The following is a 23,571-nucleotide window of genomic DNA, read 5'->3' as shown; positions in this document are numbered from 1 at the left end:
TGCTTTTGTATCTATTATCTCATTTTATGCCCATGAAAGGGTAGTATTATTATTAATCCATTTTTCAAATGAAGAAATTGAATTTCAAAGAGATGAAGATGACACACACTTAGCTGCTGACCCTGCACTTGTTGTCCCATGGGAGCTGAGCGATGCAGAGGCATTCCCATGAATACACACAGACGGGCCGAGGAGACACACTTAAAGGATCTACGCCAAGGCGACCAACGGGCAGAGGTAGGAGGGAGGACAGTGGGTGTTTTTAAGCAGTTGTCTTTACATAATGGATAATCAAGTTTTGTTATAAGAAAGAAATCCATATATTTTATATATTTTTGTTTAAGAAATGAATCCATATATTTTATATATTTAAACTGTATAAGCCCATATAGTTTATATATGTTCACTTTTTAAAAACTGAATCTACTTTGCTTTCCCCTTGAATGGGGTATAGCCCACATCCAGGAGCTGCCTCTAAAGCTGGCGGAGTGAGACCCAGAGCCATCCCCAAGCGGGGACTGAGCCGGAAGCTTGGTCCTACAATAAGAGGGGGGACAAAGTGAAGGGACGCACAGCTCCCTCTCGAATGACTCAAGGTGAACAGGCATCGTCACCAACTGGTGAGCCGCGAGCCCAGGGACCGGCATGCTAATCTTGGCTCTGCCACTAATTAGCTGAGGGACCTTTATGTCTCAGACTTCTCTGCTATAAAATGGATAGATTTCACTCCGTGTGTACAACACAGGGGTTTTCTGGGAACAGTCGTCTGGTATTTACTCAAGATCCCCCCCTCAATTTTAGGAGAGGTCACGACACATGTATTTTCTGCCCGTTATCTCCCATCACTGCACGCTTGGCCTGGCAACAGCCATGAGGACCCCTCTGAAGACGTGGCCAGTGCGGCTGAAGAGGAGCAAGGGAATTCACGTGCTGAAAACAGAGGGAGCTAAAAAGATGGAGCCAGGGTTCTAACTTGTCTAGCTGAGCCTTTGTGGGGAGATGGAGGAATTTCCCTGAAAAGTGTGCGGCTCCCTGTATTAACCCTGCCCATAGCAGCATCAGCCTAGAACAATTTGCTCACATAAGTCCTTTCCCCCTCCCCGCCTCTCTCCTCCCATCTTAAGCCATAAAATAACTGCCCAAAAAATGATTGGAAGGAATTATGTCAGGAAAGATAATCTATGAAAGTGTTTTGGAAAAGCGTGAAGCACCATAGGAATGTAAAGCATCTATATTATTGCTGCAAAGCCCAGGCTGCTGGGGCAAGTGACAATTTCAATGCAACAATAATTCAATATATCAATTCCAAGCAATATGAGCCTGAAGACAACTGTTGAAAAGAGGCTTCTATGGAAAGAGACGTCTACTCTAGGCCCCTTTTTAAACATTTGCCCCTAGAGTTACAAGCTTTATTAACCAGTCTATTGGAAGTATGGACTAATGTAATTATGGTAAGCTGCTCCATTTCATTTACTATATAAATAGGAATACATCTGCCTATGTGCATGCATAACTCAGTAACGTGATCTGACTATGTACACAGTAATTGCATGGAGAATATTTATAGCTCTATAAATCCACAAAGGCACATATAAAAATGATCAATTTCATTTCAGGGGCTGCAAAGTAATTTAAACCCATAATCGTAGCCTATTCCAGCACACCAAAAATATCCATTTTATAGAAGGGCAAGTGGCAAAAAATAAGTGTTGGGCTTGGTCCTTTGACATCCATTTCCAGTTGTACAAAAATCACATCAAACTTATCTGTGCAAACTTGTTCTTTGCCATAAATTTCCCTCTGCCAAGTCAACTTTGATAAAACCCTGCCCTCGGATGGGCTGGCCATGAGAAATGATAATTTAGCTACTGAGTCAGGACCACCCACAGTTTTTGCTGATGATAGCCAAAGAAGGTGCTGGAGAGAAACTCATCACTTTATGATGATGATGGAATTGACCACTTCTAACTGTCCTTAGCTCCCAAAAAACACAGAAGGGAATCTGGTTCAGGATATTTGCTGGGACCTCTCCACAACTTTCTGACCTAAGTTTTATAATGGAAACCAAGAAAAGTATAGCAGTTGAGGAATTTCTCGAAAAACATAGCAAGTGTCTAGAATTCCTCTTCCCTGACATTCTGCTCATAAAGAAGATTAGGACTATTTTAATCCAAAACTGGCCAAACTCCCACTTGGAGGTGCAAGCACTGGGTTTTTAAAAATATATTAAAGCATGGGCTTGAAGCCTAGAGAGCCCTAGATTCAATTCTTGGCTCTGCCACCTGCAAACCTTGTGGCCTTGGGCAAGTTCCTTAACTCTCCAAGCCTCAGTGCACACATCTGTAAAATGGGGAAAGAACCCTCCAGCAGGCAGAGTGGCCGTAAGCTTTAGAAACAATATCTGGAAAGTGCCTGTCTCATAACAGACATCAGCAAATAGTAGTGCTGATTATTACTATGTGATATGTTTCTGCAAAATATAATAAAATTCCCTGAAGCTTAATATCTTCTAGGACAGAAGGAAAAGGAAGGTAGACTCTAGAACAGATCTTAACTTTGATGTCAGCCAAACCATGTGTGCATCATGTTCAGTCGTAACCGGGGAAGTGGCAAAGCTCAGACACAGGGAACACAGAGGCCTGAGAGTCGGCAGAAGGCACTCGGCAGACATTTTCTTCCCACCAATGACATAAATTCGAGTTCTTCATACACGTTCCAGTCCTGAGTTCAAGAGACTGAAAGCCTATCTTAATCCTTTTCAACTCTCACGCCCCAAATCTGGTGGGCATTTTCAGACAAACTACAGTCTCTAAAATATGGGTGCAGATGTGGGTGTCGGTACAATATCCATGTCAATGCAGAGGAAGCTAAATGCTTAGCTCGTTCCTCGACCTTTCAGGAAGAAATTGAGGTGTTTTGATTAAAACTCATGCTATGACAGCAAAATTTAAAAAGACAGAAAAAGGAAGGAAGGAAGGGAGGGAGGGAGGGAGGAAGGCACAAAGGCAGGAAGGAAGGAAAGAAAAAAAAAGAAGAAAGAAAGAAAGAAGAAAAGAAAAGAAAAGAAAGAAAATATTTTCTTTGCAATTATACTTATATCCTGTCTTGTTTCCCTTTAGAAAAACTGGTACCCATGTAGCAAAACAGGAGTCTTAATCTGGTTTCTAGTGCCACCTACTGGGTCCAGCAAGAATTGTAGCCAACTTCCTCCAGCCTTGCCAATGGGACACCAAGTCAGAACGGAGAGGAAAGGCAAGATCTTTACCAATTGCTGTGCTTGACTGTGCGTCACTGGCAGCTTATGGCACAATAACAAAGGTGACAAAACATGAAGTCCCTATGTAGATTTACTGATACATGCAGGGCTCTGATCTTTAAGAAGATGAGTGTAAGATGATCCCAAAATGTCATCATCACACTTGAGGATGATAAGATAATCCTCAAAAGCAATAAAAGTCTAATTAATGCTATATTACTTATATAGCAGCTGTATTAAGTTGCAATTCAGAGCATGAGTTCTGGAGCCAGACTACCTGGGTTTGAATCCAGGCTACTGCTAATTATTAGGTGTGCAATGCAAGGCAAGTCACATAATCTCTGGGTCTCAGTTTCCTCGTCTGTAAAATGGAGATAATTATAATGCCTACCTTGCAGAGCTGCTGTAAGGGAGAGATGAGATAATATGTATAAAGTGCCATGATTAGAGCCTGGAACGTGGTTAGCACATGGGAAATGTTGGCTGTATTTGTAATCTGCTATCAGTACATAAGACAGACTGATATAATGGGAAATGTTCCATAGGGTTGCTCCAAAGACCTGTACATGAGTCTTAACTCTGCACCTGACCAGTTAGGCACCTTTAGGCAAGTCTTTTCACCTCTCTGAACCTCAGTTTCCTCATCTAAAAGATAAGAATAATGCCCACCCCACCAGCTCCCAGGCTCACATGTAGGCACACATTGTGTTCAAATGTAAAACACCACATACCCATGCAAGGTGCTATCTGCACAATAAAGCATGCAATTCTTACAGTCAGAATGGTTGGGGTTACAAATGCCCAGCAGACTTTCCAGAAAATATTAGGCTGAAATCCAATCATCATCTCTATATCTTCACAGAACCTTTGCAAGCCTGCAAATAGACAAGCAGAGACCAAGTATGAGGCACAGAGGCAGGGTGCGAGGTGACGGCAAGGGCAGGCACCAGAGCCCCTCACTCAAGCGCCATTGGCCAGGGATGGCCCCAGCCTGGTGTCAACATGACCCCTATTATGCAGGGAACCATCAGACAAATGACTCGCTGCCGGGAAGATTAGGGCAAAGTGAACATTTAAATAGATATTAAATATTCTCTGCAGTGAAGTTCAAAAATGTTAGCCCACGGTGACATCTAAAAAGCTCAGTTCCAGCTTGGCCCAGGCGTCTCAGCACTGCCACCGCCTGGCATCCTCACACGCACAGCCTTATGTGCTTAATGACAACTCTGGCAAAACCAGTGAAGACTATGGTCAATAGCAGTGTGTATTCTGAAATTCAGATTTGGGATTTAGAGTGAGAGTCACTGTACACTGGTTTTTGTCCCCTACCCTCCCAAGGACTCTCTTCCAGTGAGTCCTTTCTTTGCTCTGTGCAAGATGATAATGGCAGGCAAAAACCAGCATAATTTCCAAGTGCCTATTGCCCACTTTGTTGTAACTCAGAGGATTGCTGTCTAAGAGATCACTCATCAACTTCGCCAAAGTAAAAAGCAGACGAGATGGTTGTCCTCATGGCCCTACATAACCACCACCCCTGCACCTTCTTGGTTTCGGAAGGTTTTTTATACCACTCCTTGAAAGAAAAAGCCATTGAGAAATGTTTTAGGATTGGGCAGTTTCTTGCATTCTTTCCTGAGCTCATCAGAAGTGTGGCTTTCTCAGAACTGTGGGGTTGATACACTAAAGAGACCTGAAAAGTCCCGAGTTTAAGCTCCTTTGTAGTCAACAGTTCTAACTTATAGTCTCAGCTTAAATACTCATCACTCCTTCATCCTCAGGGTCATTTATGTGAAAAGTGGGTACCTGCGGGTCAAGAAGGGCTGACCACCAACTCCTCCCATCAAGGCCTTCTTTCTAGACCTTGGCCACTTTCTCCTCCCGTTCTCAGGCTCTCTCAGCTCCCTTGGATTTCTGGGTCCTTTGCCCTGAGCTCCACGCAGAGCAGGTGAAGTCAGTCTCCAGGTGCTCCTCCTCCTGCCTTCACTTGCCACCTCGTCCTCTTCTGCCACCACCTCCCCACCTGCCACCTGTACCAGCTGCCTTCACCTGACCAGTGTCCCCCCGACACTGCCCCCTCCCCAGTCTAGACCTATCCTTCCTGGTCCTGTGTTCTCAACGCCTGCTCTCTGCTATGTGGAAGTGGGGAGGGATGGATGTGATTCAAGGAGACAATCTCTTGCTGGGGCAGAAAGCAGAGACCATGGTGTTCCTTCCCGGGAACAGAATAGTTCAGCTCAGCCCCTTAAAAAATGGGCCTGATAATGTTCTGTATTTTGATCTCGGTGCTCGTTACATGGGGGTGGAAATTCATAGAGCTGTACATTCAAGATAGTGCTCTTTGTGGAGAAAAGAGAACTCTATTACACTATTGGTGGGGAATGTAAATTGATACAGCCATTGTGGAAAACAGTATAGAGTTTTCCCAACAAACTAAAAATAGAGTTACCCAGTAATGGGATCCAATTATCCCACGACTGGATTTGAAATCAGTATGTTGAAAAGATATCTGCACCACCATGTTCACTGCAGCCTCAGTGGAATGAAGCTACATGTCCCTCAGCAGATGGGTGGGTAAAGAAAACAGTGTGTGTACACAGTGGAATACTACTCAGTCTTTAAAAAGAGAGAAATTATGTCATTTGTGACATGGATGAACCTGGAGGACATTATGCTAAGTAAAATAAGCCAGGCACAGAAAGACAAATACCACATGTTCTCACTTATGTGTGGACTCTAAAAAAAAAAAAATCAAACACATGGAAGCATAGAACAGAATGGTGGTTACCAGAGACTGGGGAATTGGGGGAATGAGGAGATGTTGGTTAAAGGGAACAAAATCTTAGGAGAAATAAATGCTAAGTATTTGAGATCATGGATACGTAAATTAGCTTGAGTCAATCATTCCACACTGTATACATATATCATAGCATCACTTTGTACCCCATAAATATTAATATATACAATTATAATTTGTCACTCTCCAACAAAAAATAAATATATAAATAAATAAAAACTAATTTATAACGTACGTATGTTATACTTCAATGTTAAAGTTTACCCCAAAAAGTCCACTCTGGCCACCACCATCAAAATAATGGCTCCTGAGGCCTTTCACAGCCCTCAGCTCCTATTCCTGCCAAGCTCAAACCCAGAAGGCAGCCAGCCAGCCCTCCCGACTGTGAGGCCCCCTGGCAGTAGCCATCACTGAGGACAGCCAGGCCTCAGGGTCACTATAGAGTAGGCTGTGCTGGGAACAGTGACTGGGATTCGCCAAAGGCAACCTTTCTCAACTCACTCGAAAATTTCTCAGGCTGCAGCTGAGCTTCCTGCTCTACTTTAAAGTAAACGTGATAGTGGCCAACCACAGATGTGGTACAGCAGAAAGGGCATGGCGCTGGGAGCTGGGGTCCAAGCGTCAAACTCCAGCTCTGCCTCTAATTCAATGTCTGACCTTAGTAAGGCACTCTGCTTCCCTGAGCCTCTGTGGGTTCATTGGGAGGACTGGGCCAAATGAGCTCGTAGGGCCTTTTTGGAGAGGTCACTCCATGATGCAGGGAGACTCCAGATTGCTTTCATGGGTCTATAGGCGAGAACTGCATGCTTTGGGCAGTTGACCTGACCATCTTTGTTTTCTTTTGGTTTTTCAAAAAATTTAGGGGGTACAAGTGTTTTTTACTATGTGGGTAAATTGTATTATGCTAAAGTCAGAGCTTTCAGTGCACCCATCACCAGAATAGTGTCCATTATATTAAATAGGTAGATTTTTATCCCTCACTCCCATCCTACCCTCCCCCTTCTTAGTTTCCAATGTCTATTACTGCTCTTTATGACCATATATATCCCTTGTTTATCTCCCCCTTATAAGTGAGAACATGCGGTATCTGTTTTTCCATTCCTGAGATAGTTCACTTAGGATAATGGTCTCCAGTTCCATCCAAGTTCCTGCAAAAGACATTATTTCTTTCCATTTTATGGCTGAGTAGTATTCCATGGTATATAAATACCACATTTTCTTTATCCACTCATCAGTTGACGGGCATTTAGGTTGATTCCGTATCTTTGCTATTGTGAATTATGCTGTGATAAACGTTTGGGTGCAGGCATCTTTTTTTATAAAATGACTTCTTTGCCTTTGGCTAGATACCCAGTAGTAGGATTGCTGGATTTGCTTGCTTGTTTGTTTCCTTTAGATTTTATCAAACACCTTCAAATGAGTAGCCTCTGGGTACTAGGCCTTCCAGGCATAAGTGAGGGGAGAGAACCAAACAGAAATCAAAGCTAAGGCCCTCAAAAACCTTTACAAAACACCAAAAGCAGGCCTCAGTTCTTTAAAAAAAAAAAAAAAAAAAAAAAAAAATTCCAAACATTTCTATTGTCAGCATCAATCCTGTTGCCAAGTTGTTCCTGTCCACTAACCCATCCCCAAGAGGTGGGGGCATGTGGCTGGATGGGCACAGGGCTATGACAGGGCTCAAGGTTAGATCTGGGGAAGACACACAGACAGCCTCCTATGGGAGGAGGGGGATGGCATTAAAAGTGCTCAAGCTTCCCCGAGGGGACAAAGAGCTGGACCCCAAGCTGTCGGCAGGGATGTATGACAGGTGTTCAGACTTCAGCAAGAGGCAGCTTGATGCAGACGAGTAGCTCTGGGCTTGAGAGAGAAAAGGCTTGGGTTCCAGGGCCAGTTCAGACCCCAGAAAGTCACCTCCCTGCCCCAGGCCTCACACTAGGGCTCTGGACACCTGGCCTCTGCCCCGGCTAGGCTCCAGATCCTATGATTGCTCTGTCTATTCAGCCAACTTGCAGGCTGGCCCTGGAGACACAGCCCAGCGGCACCAGCTGGGAGCCACAGGGCAACCTGGCTACCCCATGCCCACTGCTGCATCAAGCTCTCCAGTCCCTCCAGCCTCACCCCAGTTCCCATCCAGCCCCAGCCCTCCCATGTGCTGGCCCATACGCACTTCCCCACCTGACTCCGTTTCTGAGTCAATGACTATTTTCACCTTAGGCCTCTGTTGATACAGCTTCCCCTGTCTGCTCCAACCTTTCCACTGATCCAAATCCATCTTGCCTTCAAGGCCTAACTTATGATAAAGGCATTGTTCCTGGAACCTGGAGAATGCGCATGAAAGAAGCTTCCCTGCTGCATGACCTTGAGCCTGGAGGGCTAAGACAGCAAGTAGTCAGGACTCAAAAGGGATCTGATCAGTTCCTTCTTAAAGACCAGTCTGAATTAGCAGAAAAACAGCAAGAAAAAAGGTGGTGAACTCTTGGCTACTAGTCCTACTAGTCTGGACTCAACAGATTTGAGGCTCAGAAATCAGCCCCCAACAAACTCCAAACAATCAAAAGATCCTGAACTGGGAAGTCAAGACTTGCTTGAACCAACCAATCACTTTCCCCTGTGCAACATTATGGCTTCTGCCCTTATAAACCACACCCTTGTACTTTGCCTGGATACAGACTTCACAGGGGCTATTCTCCCTCCAGTGTGGCCAGGGGCAGCTTCCTGGCATGAGAGCTGTGCAGCCACACAGCGCCCCGTGCTCAGAGGGGCGCCACACCTGTTTAGTGCTCTCCAGCCACCATCTTGAAATTCTTAATAATTTTTTAACAAGGGACTCCACATTTTCATTTGGTACCATGTCCCACAGATTATGTCTCCAGTTCTGTGTGTACCTACGGACAAGTAAATCCCCAAGTTATTCTTTGACAGTTCATGTGAAGGCCCCATTCCTGAGAACAAAACCTTCTGTGTTGACTTAGGTTTTCTCTGCCTTGGTTGGCAATAAACTCAGCTTAACACTCCCTAAGTCTCGGAGTTTATTTCTTTTATATTCTTTTATCTCTGATATGCCTCCATCTCAAGGTTTTCCTGACTACTCTTGGCCCTCCTTTATCTCTGGGCAGCAAAAGGGCCACACCCAGGGATGCACAGCTTAGCACTGACCTTCTCAGTGTTTTCAGTGCATTTGCTCCTCCCTGGTAGCCAGTTGGCAAGTTCCATGAATGAGGGAAACTACCCCTGGCCCCCTCCACTTTCCTAGGAGCCCACAGGGCATACAGTAAGCACTTAATAAATACCTGTTTATTTACTCACATACATTTACCCTGTGAGTTGTTCATGAACTAAAGCCTCTCATTCATAATATTATATTTACTGAGTCTCAGCAAATGGAGCTAGGGAACCCTGCACCCTGAAGTGGGAGGTGTATACAGTGACATTTCAGCCAACAACATAATTGAAAATGGAGCTCAGGGAGGGGGCTCATGTGGGAAAAAATTAAGCTTACATTTGTTGCACTCTGGAGGGATTTTTGTTTTGCTGTTTTTGTTTTGTTTTGTTTTGTTTTTGTTTTAATTTTTGTTTTGTTTTCTTTTGTGCTTAAAAAACCTTGTTAAAAAAAATTCAAATGCTGTGGTGGATCAAAAAAAAAAAAAAAAAAAAACCCCGCTGAGTTCAGCCAGCATGATGAGCAACAAGAACTGAAGACAGACATACTCCATCATCTAAGGGCCTTGCCTGATGTGAGCCTAACATCTCTCACAAGCATGTGGAGAAAGAGGCAGTCCAGGACGTAGAATGTGAAACAAGTAACTGACTGATGTGGAAAACAGATCAAGACCATTTCACATATCGAGATTGGGGAAAATGTCCAATGAAGAACCAAGCAGTTAGCAGGCAGGAGGTCTTGGTGGTGGCCATTCAATCACATGTTCCCCCAGCCAGAAGGCCCTTACATTGTCTTCCAGGAAAATGCAAACACTTTCAAAGCGACTCTACTTAGATCTGTTAAAAAGATCACTTCTACACCAAACTCAAGGAGTTCCACTTTTAAACCTGGATACCTCGAACCTGGCTACTGGCCACTGAGGCATGTTGACTTAAGAACTTCAATCAGCTATTTCAGTCTAATGATAAAACTTCAAAATTATACCTACCATATTTCAAATATTTGAATGATATCCTCTAGAATCTAGAGGTTATTAGAAACAAGAAGAAAAACGCAAATCTCTGCAATGCATTTTCTTACTTTTTTAATTCTGTGGCCAAGAAGGGAATGCAGCAGGGGAGTCAGGTTCCTTTTCACCCTTCACAGATTCATGTTCAACTACCTTAAATGAACCTTGCACTGGTTTGGGGTCTCATCATCTCAATAAAGAATGCACTGTACTCTGGGATAAAATTTCCATATTTGTACAGGCTTTTCTTTGCATCACTAACAATTATGTTAGGTTATTTCAACTATTTCTTCCTGAGATTCACTTCTTAAAATTCCACCCAGATCCAAATCAAACGTTCACACCCACTGCAGAAGTTCAACCTGAGCCCAGCACAGAGTCAACCCAGCCCAACATCATTACTCTTAGAGACCAGAGGATTTCCTGGCTGGTCCTCAGGAAAGTTAGCTTATCCCAGGGATGGAAGGACTCAGGATTTATTTTTTTTCTTCAGAACTAAGAAATCTACCACCAGATTTATATGGGGCCAGGGGTGGCAGAAGCTATTTAACTTCTAAGAACAGAAATATTTAACATTAAAAGGTTTCTGTTTTAATGCTGCTTTTAAACCACACTGAACAGCTCTGTTTTACAGGAAAGAACCATGCAAATGTGCCTTTTGTGGCAATTAGCAATTAGGATACAGGTAAGGAAAGAGGTAAATGAGATGGCTACTGGCACATGGGCCAGTGCTACAAATAATGTGCTTTCCTGATTTTGCCAAGAGACCATCTGGCGACATCAGCTCACATGTGGACCCACGAGGGATTGAGTTGCCAAAGAAAGACCTTGGAGGCCTCTCCTGGAAAGCATTTTTGTATCTAGGCACAAAGTTAAGATTCACTGTGGTGGATTTCACTGGGTTTCTGCCACTCTCTCCTCAGGTAGACAGCACGTCGAAGCCTCACCCTAACCCCAGCAGCAGGTCTCCAATGCAGCATCACACAGGGTCCAGGCTGTCTTATCAGCCAAATGTGCTGGCAGCTTGGTCTCTGATCTCATCAGGAAAGCTGGCATGCCTGCCGACTTCTCTTGCCAGCAACTAAACTCTCCCTGCAGTAGGGATATGATCTCCAGTCTGGGACAAATTCTCCTTCTGCTAATGCTGAAAACTGACTACAATGTCATCCTGTTTCTGGTGTACCAGGAGGTTTACATAGGAGGTTTCCTTTCTACATCTTGATTCATTTTAATAAGTTGTCCAGGACAGTAAGACATTGTGAAGTGCCTGTTGGGTGGGAGGCTAACAAGGATACTATCAAGGATACCTGGTGGTTAGGGTGAGCTTTGCTGGGCCCTCAGTTTAAAGAGCAGAGCTCTGCAGACCCCTCTGGCCTGGACACCTCTTCCTTTGGGCTCTGGATGGTACATTTGTGCCTCACTCATAGCCTACATTCCAAGCGGAACCCTGCATTTCCTTTTAGTTTAGAGCATGTTGCTATCTCTGTGGGGATTTGAAATACAGTTAGATAGTCGGACCTGGAAGTTTTCACCTTCCTGATATTTGCTATGGTGGCCTTGTATATGTTAGGGAGGCCTCGGACAGTTCTGAGCAGACGTCCAGGCACAAAAAAGTTGGTAGTGCCTTAAATCAGGCAGGACTTCCTTGTACTGACTGGCAGTGCATACAAGGGGCCAGGAGATACCCTGGTGAAAGCCCAAGGACAGACAGCTCTGCGCAAAGGGCACCGATGGCATCTGCCGGCTCTCTATTCCTGTGGCTCTTGGTCGTGGCACCACTGATTACGTGATGCAGGCTGCTCTAATGATGGTAGGAAGGATAAACTGTACGAGAACTGGAAGTTTATTCCTCGGAAAATCTGAGATTGAGATATTGTATCACAGTCTCCCACGATGCTATTAATAATAAAGTTTCCTAAAGATCTGTGAGCGGAGTGGTCTCTGTTCTTACTATTGTCCCCAGGGACTAGCAAGGAAGCGACCCCTCACCTCAAGCCACATGGGCACTGCAGCTACCAAGACCAAGAAATAATCTCACACGTGCAAGGTGGCCCTCTTCTTCCCTTATCTGGCTATTGTCCAAGGCATTAACTGTCACGTGCCAGACAACAGCCAAAGGGGTGTCCAACTCCTAGGAGTTTCACCGTCAGCCACCTTCTATTTCTGTATTAAATCTGGATCACAGTGGTCCTGAGGCAAGCTTGGAAACAAAGGTGCAGCTCTTTTATGTTTCCTAAATAGCTGCAATTAAATCCTTTCATTGTCTTATTCAATATGGAAAACCTGCCTGCCACGAATGCCTTGCCAGCACTGAAGTTCTACCTCAGCAGTGGCACGGTGATTCCCTTACCGTACACGTAGGAGATCCCCACGAGCTCAAAAATGGCAATGATGACGAGGGCATAGGAGGCAGCATACGTGTCCACAAGCTGGAACATGTAAATGCCACCCTAAGAGGAGAGAGAAACAGCCAACATCAAATGGGGCCCACCGTTGGGCTCTCTTCTCATTCTGACAGCCGACCCTCCCCAACTTGGGGAGAGTCAGGTGCACACAGGGGTCAAAGCATCGCCCCTCCTCTCAGTGGCAGTAACCTACACCTGGTTCAGGATGTAAACCGCAGGCCTTGCCATTTAAGCAAAGCTGTCCCCCAGCAGACTCTGAGCTAATCAATAGAACAAGCATTAAAAAGTGATTTAACATCTTATTCTTCAAAGGCAAAGGTCAACATCTGAAGATGTGTATGTGAGAGCAGCCAGATTGCTTTATTTTTGCTTTCAGCAATTGATGATCATTTTCACCCATGAATCTGTATTTAATTTACCTTCATATGACCTTGAGGTGTCTCTGGGCATTTTTCACACATCCCCATGTGGCTCTACCTTACTCTTGAAGCCTCCCTACAATAGATGAGGCTTAAAGACTGTCTCATTCTAATCCATCATTTCACAAATGAAGAAACTAAGGCCCAGAATAGCGACTTGCTCAAGGTTACAGAGACAGCAAAAGCAATATCAATTTATCAAAAAGCTCAGGACGAGAAGGAACTCAAGTGGCTGTAGACTCATACATAATGAGTAATCACCTGGAAATTTATCTGGTTGGAAAACTTGGATTTTCATGTATCCTATTTTCTTAAAGTAGGACACACCTGCCTTGTTGGCTCAAGAAGGCTACATCTCAATTATGAAGATGCTAGAAGCACCACTGGTAGCCAAGATGACATATTTCCCTCTGCAGTCAGAGTCCCTGATGAGCTGGTGCCGTCTACATGGAAATGGCAGTGATTTGGCCATGGTCTGAGAGCCAAGGGGGAAAGGACAGGTAGCCATCAGCCCCCCACACCGGGCCTGTGCCCAGCGGGCAGCTTACCTGAGTGATCATTGGAAAGCCCATGATAAAGAAACAAATGCAGCAGCCCAGAGTGAAGACCGGCTTGTGTGTGCGCAGGTACTTGGGGAACTCATCCGAGATGGAGGTCACTATGGTCTCGATGGTGGCAAACTGCAATGGTGTCAGGAAATGGGTGCCTGAGTCAAACCGTCCCACCCAGAGGCTCCAAAAAGCCCTTTGCATCTCCCAACCAGGAAAGTGTATTTGTATTTAATATTAGGTTTGGTTTTTTAAGGTCAGCATCCCCTTGATGTGTCTAAAAGGCCTCATTGGGGTTCAACTCACAGGCCCCCCAGGACCCAAGCAGGGTATGAGCTTTAGAAACTACTTCCCCAGAGACTGTGCTCATATTCAGCCATCAGGACATTTTAAGCCTCACTTTGTATTCATGAGATGTAAATTCCTCTCCTCCAATTTACCTTGCATTTGATCTTCTACTTGAGGAAAACCCTCTTTGCACCCAACAACTAAACTCTGAGCACCTGTCAGCATGATTTGTAGTAGTCTCAGCGCCACAGCAATTTCCCTAAAATTGACTACATATTATTCTCCCTTCGCCAGCCCCACAGAATTTGCTTTGGCAAAATGATGCCAAAGCAGGAAGTAGCACAGGCTCAAACCTGGCACAGAGAGCAGAGAGAGGAAACAGGGAGAGAGGCTGGCTCCTCTGCACCCCATAAGCTCCCACAATACAGGGTTATCCTGAGCCCTCCACAGGCACCTCACCCCCTCACATGGCTCAGGGGAAAGGTTCAGGCCCCCCGAAGCCCATCCCTATGTCAAGGCCTAGACCCAGGACCCAGGACCCAGGACCCAGGAGAGGGGGGTCTTCAAAAGGAGCCTGGGACAGGGATCCATGGGGAACAAGGAGCTCACCATAGTGTCAAGTCCAAGAGTGAGGAGCATCAGGAAAAAGATGATGGCCCAAAACGGAGAGAGGGGCAGCCTGGTTAAGGCTTCTGGGTAAACCACAAATGCAATTCCTGGCCCTGAAAGAACAAGACAGGGGATTACAGGCAGGCCCGGCTCAAGGGCCCTCTTCCCAGAGCTCACAGGGCCTGATCCCCATGGAGATCCTGGTTTATCACTTATTATATGCTGCCTCCACTGTTGGTTATTTTTTAAATCATCATCATTTCCTCAATTAGACCTTAGGCTCCTACAAGAGAAGGACCAGAATTAGGTCCACAGCTAGAGAAACTCACAGGAGAGGCTCAAAAATAGTGTCAAAGCAGAGACTCAGAGCCAACCCTACTGGACTCCACAGCCAGGCCATGTCCCACACACATGACATGAGAAACTCCATCATTGACATTTTGGTTGAGTTAAGGGAGAATACAATAATTACCCTCTAGAGCAGTGGTTCCCAACCAGGGGTGATTTTGCCCCCCAGGGGATATTTTTTATTCTCACAACTGGGGTAGGGGTGGGATGATTACAGACATCTAGTGGGCAGAGGCCAGGGATGCTGCTATCTTTCTGTGGTGCACAAAACAGCTCCTGCCAACAAAGAGTCCCCCCATCCCGATGTCAATCGAATAAGGATTCAAGGTTGAGAATCGCTATTCTAAAAGTTAGAACATGACCAGAATGATATTGTTTCTCCCTTTAACTACTCTTCCTCCTATTCAGCCCTCCAGGAGAAGCCATGCACATAAAACACAAATCTAACTCTTTCAGGATCTTGCCCTACGTGGTAAAGATGGGGCACAAAAGTCCACGGGTACTGAGTTGGGGGCAGGGGGCAGTGAAGCACGGTGTAGGAGTTAAGAGAGTTTGGTCTCTAAGGGTCAGACAGATCTGTCCCAATCCAGATGCCATGACTTACCAGCTGTGCAACCCTAGACAAGTTATTTAATGTCTGTAAGCCTCAATTTTGTCCATCTGTAAAATGGGGATTGCAATAGTCCCTCACTAGGTGGTTATAAGGAATCAATGAGAAAACGTAGTAAAACACTAAGCCCCGTGCCTCCCCCATCATCGGCACCCACAGAATATTAACTTGTATTATGAATGGTTTCTGCACGTGGAAGGTAGCGGTTCTGATTCAGCTTTTCTCTAGGACACTTCGTGTGGCCTTGGCAGGGGGTTGTCTGAGCTGCAGTTTTCTCTGCCGTCACGGAGCCCTGCCAGCCATTGCTACCTGCCTCGTGGCCTCACTGGGAAGATTACTGTAACCAAAGATGGCTAAAGACAGGGCAGTTGTGAATTTCCTTGTAAGTGGAAAACTAAATGAAAAAGGGCAGAGACAAGTAAACGTGAGCACTGGGTGATCCACAGCCAGCGCCCATCTGCAAACTAGAAACCGCAGCACCTACGGTTTTTATACCTCAAGCATAGCAGCACTTTTCCCAACTGGAATTTATCGGGTTGTTAGTTCCTAATACTGCCTAGGGCCTCAGGGTATTTAAAATGTAAAGCCTCCAATGCCTCAGATACCCCGCTTTATGCATTTATTGAACAGACTGTAGAGCCAGCCTCTGAAGGCTCCCTATGTGAGCCATAAAAGAAAAGTCTGTATTAAACTACAGTTCAAAATAGGTCTCGAATGCAGAACAACGAAGAAGTCAGTTCGATGCTCTGGCGACAGTTGGGCCCATAAAGCTGACAAGAAGATCTTGAATGGCTACTACCGGAGGACCTAGGCCGCTCTCTCTAACAGGATTTGACCCTTTGGGCTTCACGGCTTTTGTAGGGGGAGGAAGTGATTTCAAAATATTCAGCCTGCTTTATTTCAGCTGCCTTCCTAAAGTACCCAGGTGAAGGCATCATTTTCAAGCTACATTACAGCTAACTCCACTTATCCACGGTGGATGGGGAGTGGAGGCATTTAGTGAATAACATTGTCGGATATTTAAAAGCATGTATGGCCTGTCTGCTGGAGGCCGAGTCCTGAGTCTCTCCTCTGTCTCTGGGAGGCAGTACAGCCCCCTGGCTGGACTACAGGCTCCATTCCCCATGGACTCAAAAGCGGGCTGTGCCTCTTACGAGCTGTGGATCTTAGGTGAGTCACTTGTTCTCTCTGGACAAACTTTAGTTTCCTTAGCTACACAATGGAGATAATAATAGTGCCAACTTTCACAGAGTCTCTGCGAGAATTAAATGTGTTAATATAAAGAAAAGGCTTAGAACAATGCTGGGACATGGCAGGAACTCAGAAAACATAGAGCATTATTGCTCTTCCAGGAGAGGAAATCAAAGGGACTCTGCATGTCAGCAACTTGGACAGGGCTCCCAGAGATCCACGGTGACAGTGTCCTTCATCCTAGAGCACTGCTAAAGACACTGCAAGGTGCTCTGGTCAATGCAATGCATCAAGACCCACAGCGCAGCCTGGGTGGCCACTGCCATGATGACTATGGTACATGGAAGGGGTTCTCTGAGCACTTGCCACCAGGGCTTCTGCGCCTTTGAGCGGAAGGGTGGGGTGAGGTTACAGGCGATAGACGGCTGGATGGAGGGCACGTCAGTCCTGCTCGAGGGTGCTCATTTGGATCAGCAGAGTCTCTGAACTATCAGAGGTGAGAGAACCAAGGCAGTACTTCCCAGTTGTCTGGTTAACTGAGAGCTACCAACCTACACTTGGGAACCCTAAATAGAATGTGCACATTTGTGTTTATCTACCCTGGTCTAGCCTAGTCATTCTGTTGTTGGATGAGCTTCTTTTGGTGGCTTCAGGCTGGATTCTGAACATGAGTCACTGCTCCATAGACAGGAAGGCAGATGCTTGAGAGATGGCTCCGAAAGGCTGGATTCCCTGGGAGCTGCTTTTCTGGAGTAGGTCCCTGAAAAGACCATGCCCCCTTCTGTATGCCTATCATGAAAGCAGAGGACAGCATGGTCTCATCACCAATCCTGTCCTCCGCCCCCCAAAATTCTAATAAGGTTGAGGTTTAGGGTGACAATTTTGACAGAAATGCCTCCCTTAGAAGGGAGTGGCAAACTAAACAGAATAGTGTTAGGTCATTAAGGAAAACCTGGTTTTTGACTAAAGACCAAAACTTAGTTACCAATGCTGGGTCAGCAAAACTGTCCTGGATGTCTTTATGCCAGTGTTGCCCAGCTAGAAGGGAGTGGAGCTGGGATTTAATGCAGGCCTGACCCCAGATCTCTGTCCTGTATTCTGCAGAGCCCCTGTTATACTGGAGGAAATAAGACAAGCCTGCAAAGCACATATAAGAATTTATGTGAGTTCAGATGAGCAGGCAGAGCTTTCCCGAGGGCTCTGGGAGAAGATCTCACAGGCCACAGCTCCCTCTCCCGTGGGGAATGAGGCCCACTGTCCATGTCCCGGAGACCAAGTATTAGCATGGCAGCTTAGAACCCGTTAGTAGTGCTCTTCTTGTTAAAATCAGAGGAAGTGAAAAAAAATACTGGAAAGGAGAAATTTCAGAGGGAAACACAGGCAAATGTTTGGCTGTTTTTTACATGCAGGATAAAAATAGTTCTATTTGCATTTTAGCAACATCTCCCCCCAAATCCCTTTCCTGCAGCAGAAAAGAGCTCAGAATAGTTAACTAACCTGGCCCACATCTCAGAAGTCACTATCTCTAGCAGCTTGGCCACTGGTTCCCAAGGGGCTCGGTAATGCCACAAAAAAATAACAAAATGCCTCAGATCTGCTAGAAAGTGGAGCAGAACCTATCTTCTCCAGCCTCTGCTGGGAGGAAATGAGGTTACAGGACAGCTGGGGGTGGTTCAGGCTCCCCTGAGGACAAAGACTTCTCAACCTCTCTCCGTCCCTCCCTGCCTCCCAGGGTGTTGGAGAATTCTCAACCCGGGAGGGGCATTTGCTCATCTCCTGGGGCCCCTCTAATTCAGTGCACCGCTGCAGAACCAAACACCCCTCAGGGTTTCACACTGTCTCCAGGGAGAGATAATTACACCCCTGGAACATGCTGGCTCCTTAACTCTTTGAGACCCCTGGTGTGCCATCAGCATGAGCTGAAGTAGTAATTAATTATCCTTGGGGAGCCAGAAGAGATCTTAGCAGCCCACCAAAAAGGTGACATTTCTAGGACTTAACTCTCTCCCTGCATCTAAGCCATTGTCTGAGAATTGTAGTGAGCTCCTTGAAGAAAGAAAACTGCCCAGACAAGCCTCTCAGAGGTGTACCTCTGGATTGTCTAGGGCCCACAGTCATGCCACATGGCACTGGGCACAGTCCCCACACAGAGAATGAGATCATAACAGTCAGCAACAGCCACAGAGAAGTCCCTGAATCACTGAAACCTGCGAAATACCTGAATCCTCTGTGGAACCAGGCTGGGTGGAAATGAAGAGTTAAATACAAATCTTAAACATTCTCTCTGCAAAATGCTGTCCTAGAAATATGGATTAAATGAGATAAAAATGAAAGCTCTTCGTAAACTCAAAAGTACTATACAAATGTTAGCCATTAATAAAAGGATCACTTGGGTACAGAGTAAACGTTTATTCCACGTGCCTCTCCACCCACCCACCACTATCCAACCTGTCAACCCACTGCGGAAAAAACTGCAGGTCCGCATGCTAACTAAGCAGAAGGCCCTGAAAGCACATTTGACCTAATAATCAGAAAAGTGCTTCGTAAGGAAAAGGCTCCTCTGAAGTCAGTGCTCTTATTAAGCCTTGGTTTCGACAGGGCCCTCTGCAAGGAATGTCATTCTGCGGCAGACTGTGCCCACACCTGCTCCAGGGGCGAGGTTTGCCTAATGAATCCACTACTCCTAGCTAAAAGGTGTAACAGGGACAGACCTTACTTATTCAGGCTGGAGCTGAAGAGGGCCCAGGGAAGAGGAAGGAGAGGAGAGGGCAGAGGGAAAGGGGGCTTTTATAGCAAACCCTCTGGTTAGAGACCCACCAGCTCTAATCCTGTAGAATGTCCTACTTGAGCCTGTCTCAGTTCCCCTGCAAAGGGGGACCTGGGCTCCCCCACCCTCTATCCTGTTCCAGAAGGCCACCTTCCCAGGGAAGCATAAATTAGGAGGTTGTGAGGTGTGCCTGGAACCTGCCCTGCGACAACAGGGTGACAACTGTCCTGTACCTTGATCCGCCACATTCTCAATGTTGACTTTGCGTTCATTGGCCATGAAGCCGATGACGGAGAAGATGACGAAGCCAGCAAAGATGCTCGTGGCACTGTTGGTGCAGGTTACAATCAGAGTGTCCCTGGAGGGAAGAGACCAGAGTTCGCCATTAGGTGTGCTTTGTGAGTGGGAAGGAACAAAGGGAAGGACTCACAAATGTGTGCCCATGTGTTTGTATGCACATGTGTATGCATGTACACGCATGTACATGTCCATTTCTAAACATGTATCCACCAAAGGCAGAAACAAGCAGTCCTGACCACAGACCCCTCTCTGTGGGCTCATTTAAAAACCACCAAAAGGCTCAACAAGACTTCCCCTAACTGCCCTGATCCAGGGCCTCTGGGCCAAAGCTCTGGCTCCTCATGCTGTAGAACTGTGTCTCAGCTCACCTGGTATGGTCTGAATGTTTGTGTTCCCCCAAAATTCATATGTTAAAATTTAATCCCAAATGTACTGATCCCATAGTATTAAGAAGGAGGGGCCTTTGGGGAAGCGATTAAGTCATGAGGGCTCTGTCCTCAGGAATGGGGTTAGTGCCCTCGCTGAAGGGAGCGTGTCTGCCTCCTCTGCCGCGTGAGGACACAGCAACAAGGCACCATCTTCGAAGCAGAGAGCGAGCCCCCTACAGACACTGAATCTGCTCGCACCTCGAACCTGGGCTTCCCAGCCTGCAGAACTGTGAGCAATACATTTCTGTTGTTTATAAATTACCCAGTCTAAGGTATTTTGTTATAGCAACCCAAACAAACGAAGATATCACCCCACAGGCAGGGCCAAATCCTCCATCAGAGCAGAAACAGGAGATGGGTCCCCGGGGGCTCCAGGACAGAAACTATGTGTGAGGCAAGCAAAGGCAGCAAGACAGTAAAGTGCCACAAGATGTGACAGCAGCCTGGGGTTGGGGCATACAGGCCTGGGAAGGACAAGAGAGAGAACCCTCTGTCTCTGCCCTTGTCCCAGAGCCCTGTGCTGTTACGTGGGGGTCCCTGGCCTGTCTTGAGTCACCCTAGACTCAAACATGAGCTAGATGGAGCCCCAGGGTGTCACTGAAATCCTGGTTCTCCTGCCTCTTAACAGCATGACTTCGAGCAAGTCACTTCCTTTCTGCTCTGATTTAAAATGGCAGCAATGAGCCTCCCTCTCCCATAGGTTGTTGTGAGGACAGAACAGGACGATGTCTGCACCACGCACAGCCCGGCACAGAGCAAGTGCGCAGTAAATGATATTCCTTATCTGACTGATGGGGCCCAGAGGAAGGTAATGGACTAGTTAATAGTGGGTCAGGATTTGAAACCAGACTTTCTAGCCCTCAGCAGGGATTCTTTCTGCCGTACCACACAGCCTCATTTCCAATAAAGCACAGGGCAATGCTTCACCCTTTGACAGTGTTCAGACTGATTCGGGTCAACAATTAATGAGCAGTTGTGACCAAAGGAAGTTCAGATGCCTTAGTCTGGCATGTAAGGCTACTATGGGCTGAATTGTGCCCTCCCCAGAATTCATATGCTGAAGTCCTAATCCCCAGTACCTCTGAATGTGACAGTATTTGGAGACAGGGACTTTAAAGAGGTAACCGAGTTAAAATAAGGTTACTAGATTGGGTCCTAGGTCAAGATGGCTGATGACTTTATAAGAAGAGGAGATAAGGACACGGCCACACACAGAAGGAAGACCATGTGAAGACAAAGAGAGATGACGGCCATCTACAAGCCCAGGAGAGGGGCCTCAGAAGAAACCATCCCTGCCAACACCTTGATCTTGGACTTCAGCATCTTTTGGTTGCTTTGAAACTGTGAAACAGTAAATCTCCATTATGTAAGCCACCAAGTGTGTGGTGCTTGTTACGGTGGCTCTAGCAAACTAATACAAAGCTCTCTCCAGTCTGGCCTCAGCGACTGTCAGGCCCCATTTCCTTCTGGCCCACGTGCACACACCTGCTGCTGCAATCCCAGTTACCTGCCTCCCTCCACACACACCTATCACACTCATCCTGCTCATCCGCAGCGCGGGCTCTCTCTGCTGCCGGAGATGCATGCCTTCCTCCTGCACCTGCTGAAATTCAGCCCAGCATAACTCTCATTCTGTGAGGCCATCCCAAGCATCCCAGGCCCCAGCTTAACTGTAGTCTTTTCCTCTAATTTTAGAGATGCTTGAGGAAAGTTTGACTCTTAGTCACAGTTCTTGCAGTATCAAGTTAATGAACAGATTCTTGCGGCTGCGATGGACTAATTATTGATCCTGGTTGCTAGGATTGCTTAATGCATAAGGTAAAATATCTGAGCTGCAGGTACCCTAAAAATGGAAGCTGGGCTGCCAGGTGCCAGGTGATCAGAGGTATTTAAGCCAAAGGACATCCCTTGTTCTAATGTGACTAGCTCTCATCACCATCCTTCACTCCCAATGGGCAGTGTGGAGTGCTTAGGGCATTGGAAGTAGAGGTTGGGTGCCTGAGGTCTCCAGGGTCCTGTTGCTAGGCATGAGGCTGTGTCCCTCTTTCCATATCCTTTCTCAAAATCAAGTGAACTTGTCTTCAATAAACCTGTTGTGTCTTTTGAGTGTGACTAACAATCTGAACCTAGAACCACACCAGTGATTTTGCACCTCTTCACCTAGATAGTAAGCTATTTGAGGACAGGGACATTTTGAATCTTTCTGTCTCTCTCAGCTCACAAAATATCTCATATATTATTTTTAAAATAATAATAATGGCAGCTGCCACTTACTGAGTGCCCAGTATGTATGAAATATTGCCCTGAGAAATTTGCATACATTGTCCCTTACCCCTCAAAAAATATTATAATCTGCATTTTATAGGCAAGAAAACAGAGGCTCAGGGAAGTAAAGTATCTCACCCATGTCTTGGAATTGTGGTATGTAGTAAAGTCATATCAAATGCAGGTCTGTCTGAATCCAAGGTGTTCTTCCCATTGCACTGTGTTGCCTTCCTTATAGGCTCTCCAGAAAAATATTTGTCAAGTGACCACATGACCATGTGTTATAAGTGACTACCATACGGTTGTATCCATGGACTGGGTAGCTCACACGTGACTATCACAGGACACACACAGCTGCTGCACAGTGACCCCCATCCTATGGCGAGGTCACTTCCATCCTATAAATAGCCACTGAGTCCCCATCATGTGTCAGAGGCATAAATATAATTTAGGGTCCAGGCCTCCGGAAGACAGGGCTAGGTCCTAGCAGGTGGTTTCCCCAGGCCAGAAGCAAATCTTTGGCTTTACCTGAGGTGGAGTGTGAGGATGTGACCTCGGTGTCTGATAACTTAGTCCACTGTTCTGTCTCTGACCCTGGTCCCGCTAACCAGCTACCTGGGATCTTGGAAGCACCTCCACTTACCTGTAACAGTTGTTGTGGAATTTGTTGTAAGAAGAGAGAGTGATCAAGCCGCCCCACGCAGCGGATAAAGAGAAGAAAATCTGAGTGGCAGCATCTTTCCACACCTGGGAGGCGAAAGGAGAGGAGATTCAAGGTCACTGAAGGAGACTGGCCCCAGGGGAGGGGAGGCTCACACACTTAACACGGCATCATCTTCCCAGGGGAAAGGCAGCAGGGACGACATGACTTTGGACAGCAACGTAAATGAGAAACATAACTCACTTGTCCTGGAAGCCAAAAGGGCGGTAAATTACCTGGGAGATTTTAACTCCCTCTAATCAAAGGTGAGGAACTCAATAAACTACACGCACATTTCATGCTTATGTTTTCTCTCATGTAAAGCTAAACAGACTGGAGAGCCCTTTCTTTAGGTCAATACACTCTCAAAAAATAGTGCATAACAGCAAAATATATGCATGGATACAAAATAAAAATCCTTTTCAACTGACATTCCTACAGATTACAACCGCTATTAAAAATCTGAAATTTCGG

General features: G+C 46.1%; 1 protein-coding gene across 1 annotated transcript in view; it reads right to left on the bottom strand.

Moving 5' to 3' along the window:
- Positions 1-23,571, bottom strand: part of SLC6A5 (solute carrier family 6 member 5) — a 49,315-nt gene that overhangs the window by 2,649 nt on the left and 23,095 nt on the right. The window contains exons 8-13 of the mRNA XM_069469703.1: positions 23,041-23,144; positions 19,638-19,762; positions 14,489-14,601; positions 13,592-13,723; positions 12,570-12,669; positions 4,031-4,131 (exon numbers count right to left, since the gene is read on the bottom strand). Coding sequence (XP_069325804.1) covers positions 4,031-4,131; positions 12,570-12,669; positions 13,592-13,723; positions 14,489-14,601; positions 19,638-19,762; positions 23,041-23,144 — 675 coding nt within the window. The remainder of the gene's footprint in view (positions 1-4,030; positions 4,132-12,569; positions 12,670-13,591; positions 13,724-14,488; positions 14,602-19,637; positions 19,763-23,040; positions 23,145-23,571) is intronic.

The sequence above is a fragment of the Eulemur rufifrons genome, chromosome 6 (assembly GCF_041146395.1).
Source record: "Eulemur rufifrons isolate Redbay chromosome 6, OSU_ERuf_1, whole genome shotgun sequence".
Lineage (NCBI taxonomy): Eukaryota > Metazoa > Chordata > Mammalia > Primates > Lemuridae > Eulemur > Eulemur rufifrons.
The sequence above is the reverse complement of the archived record's forward strand: the minus strand, read 5'-3'. Positions and strand labels throughout refer to the sequence as shown.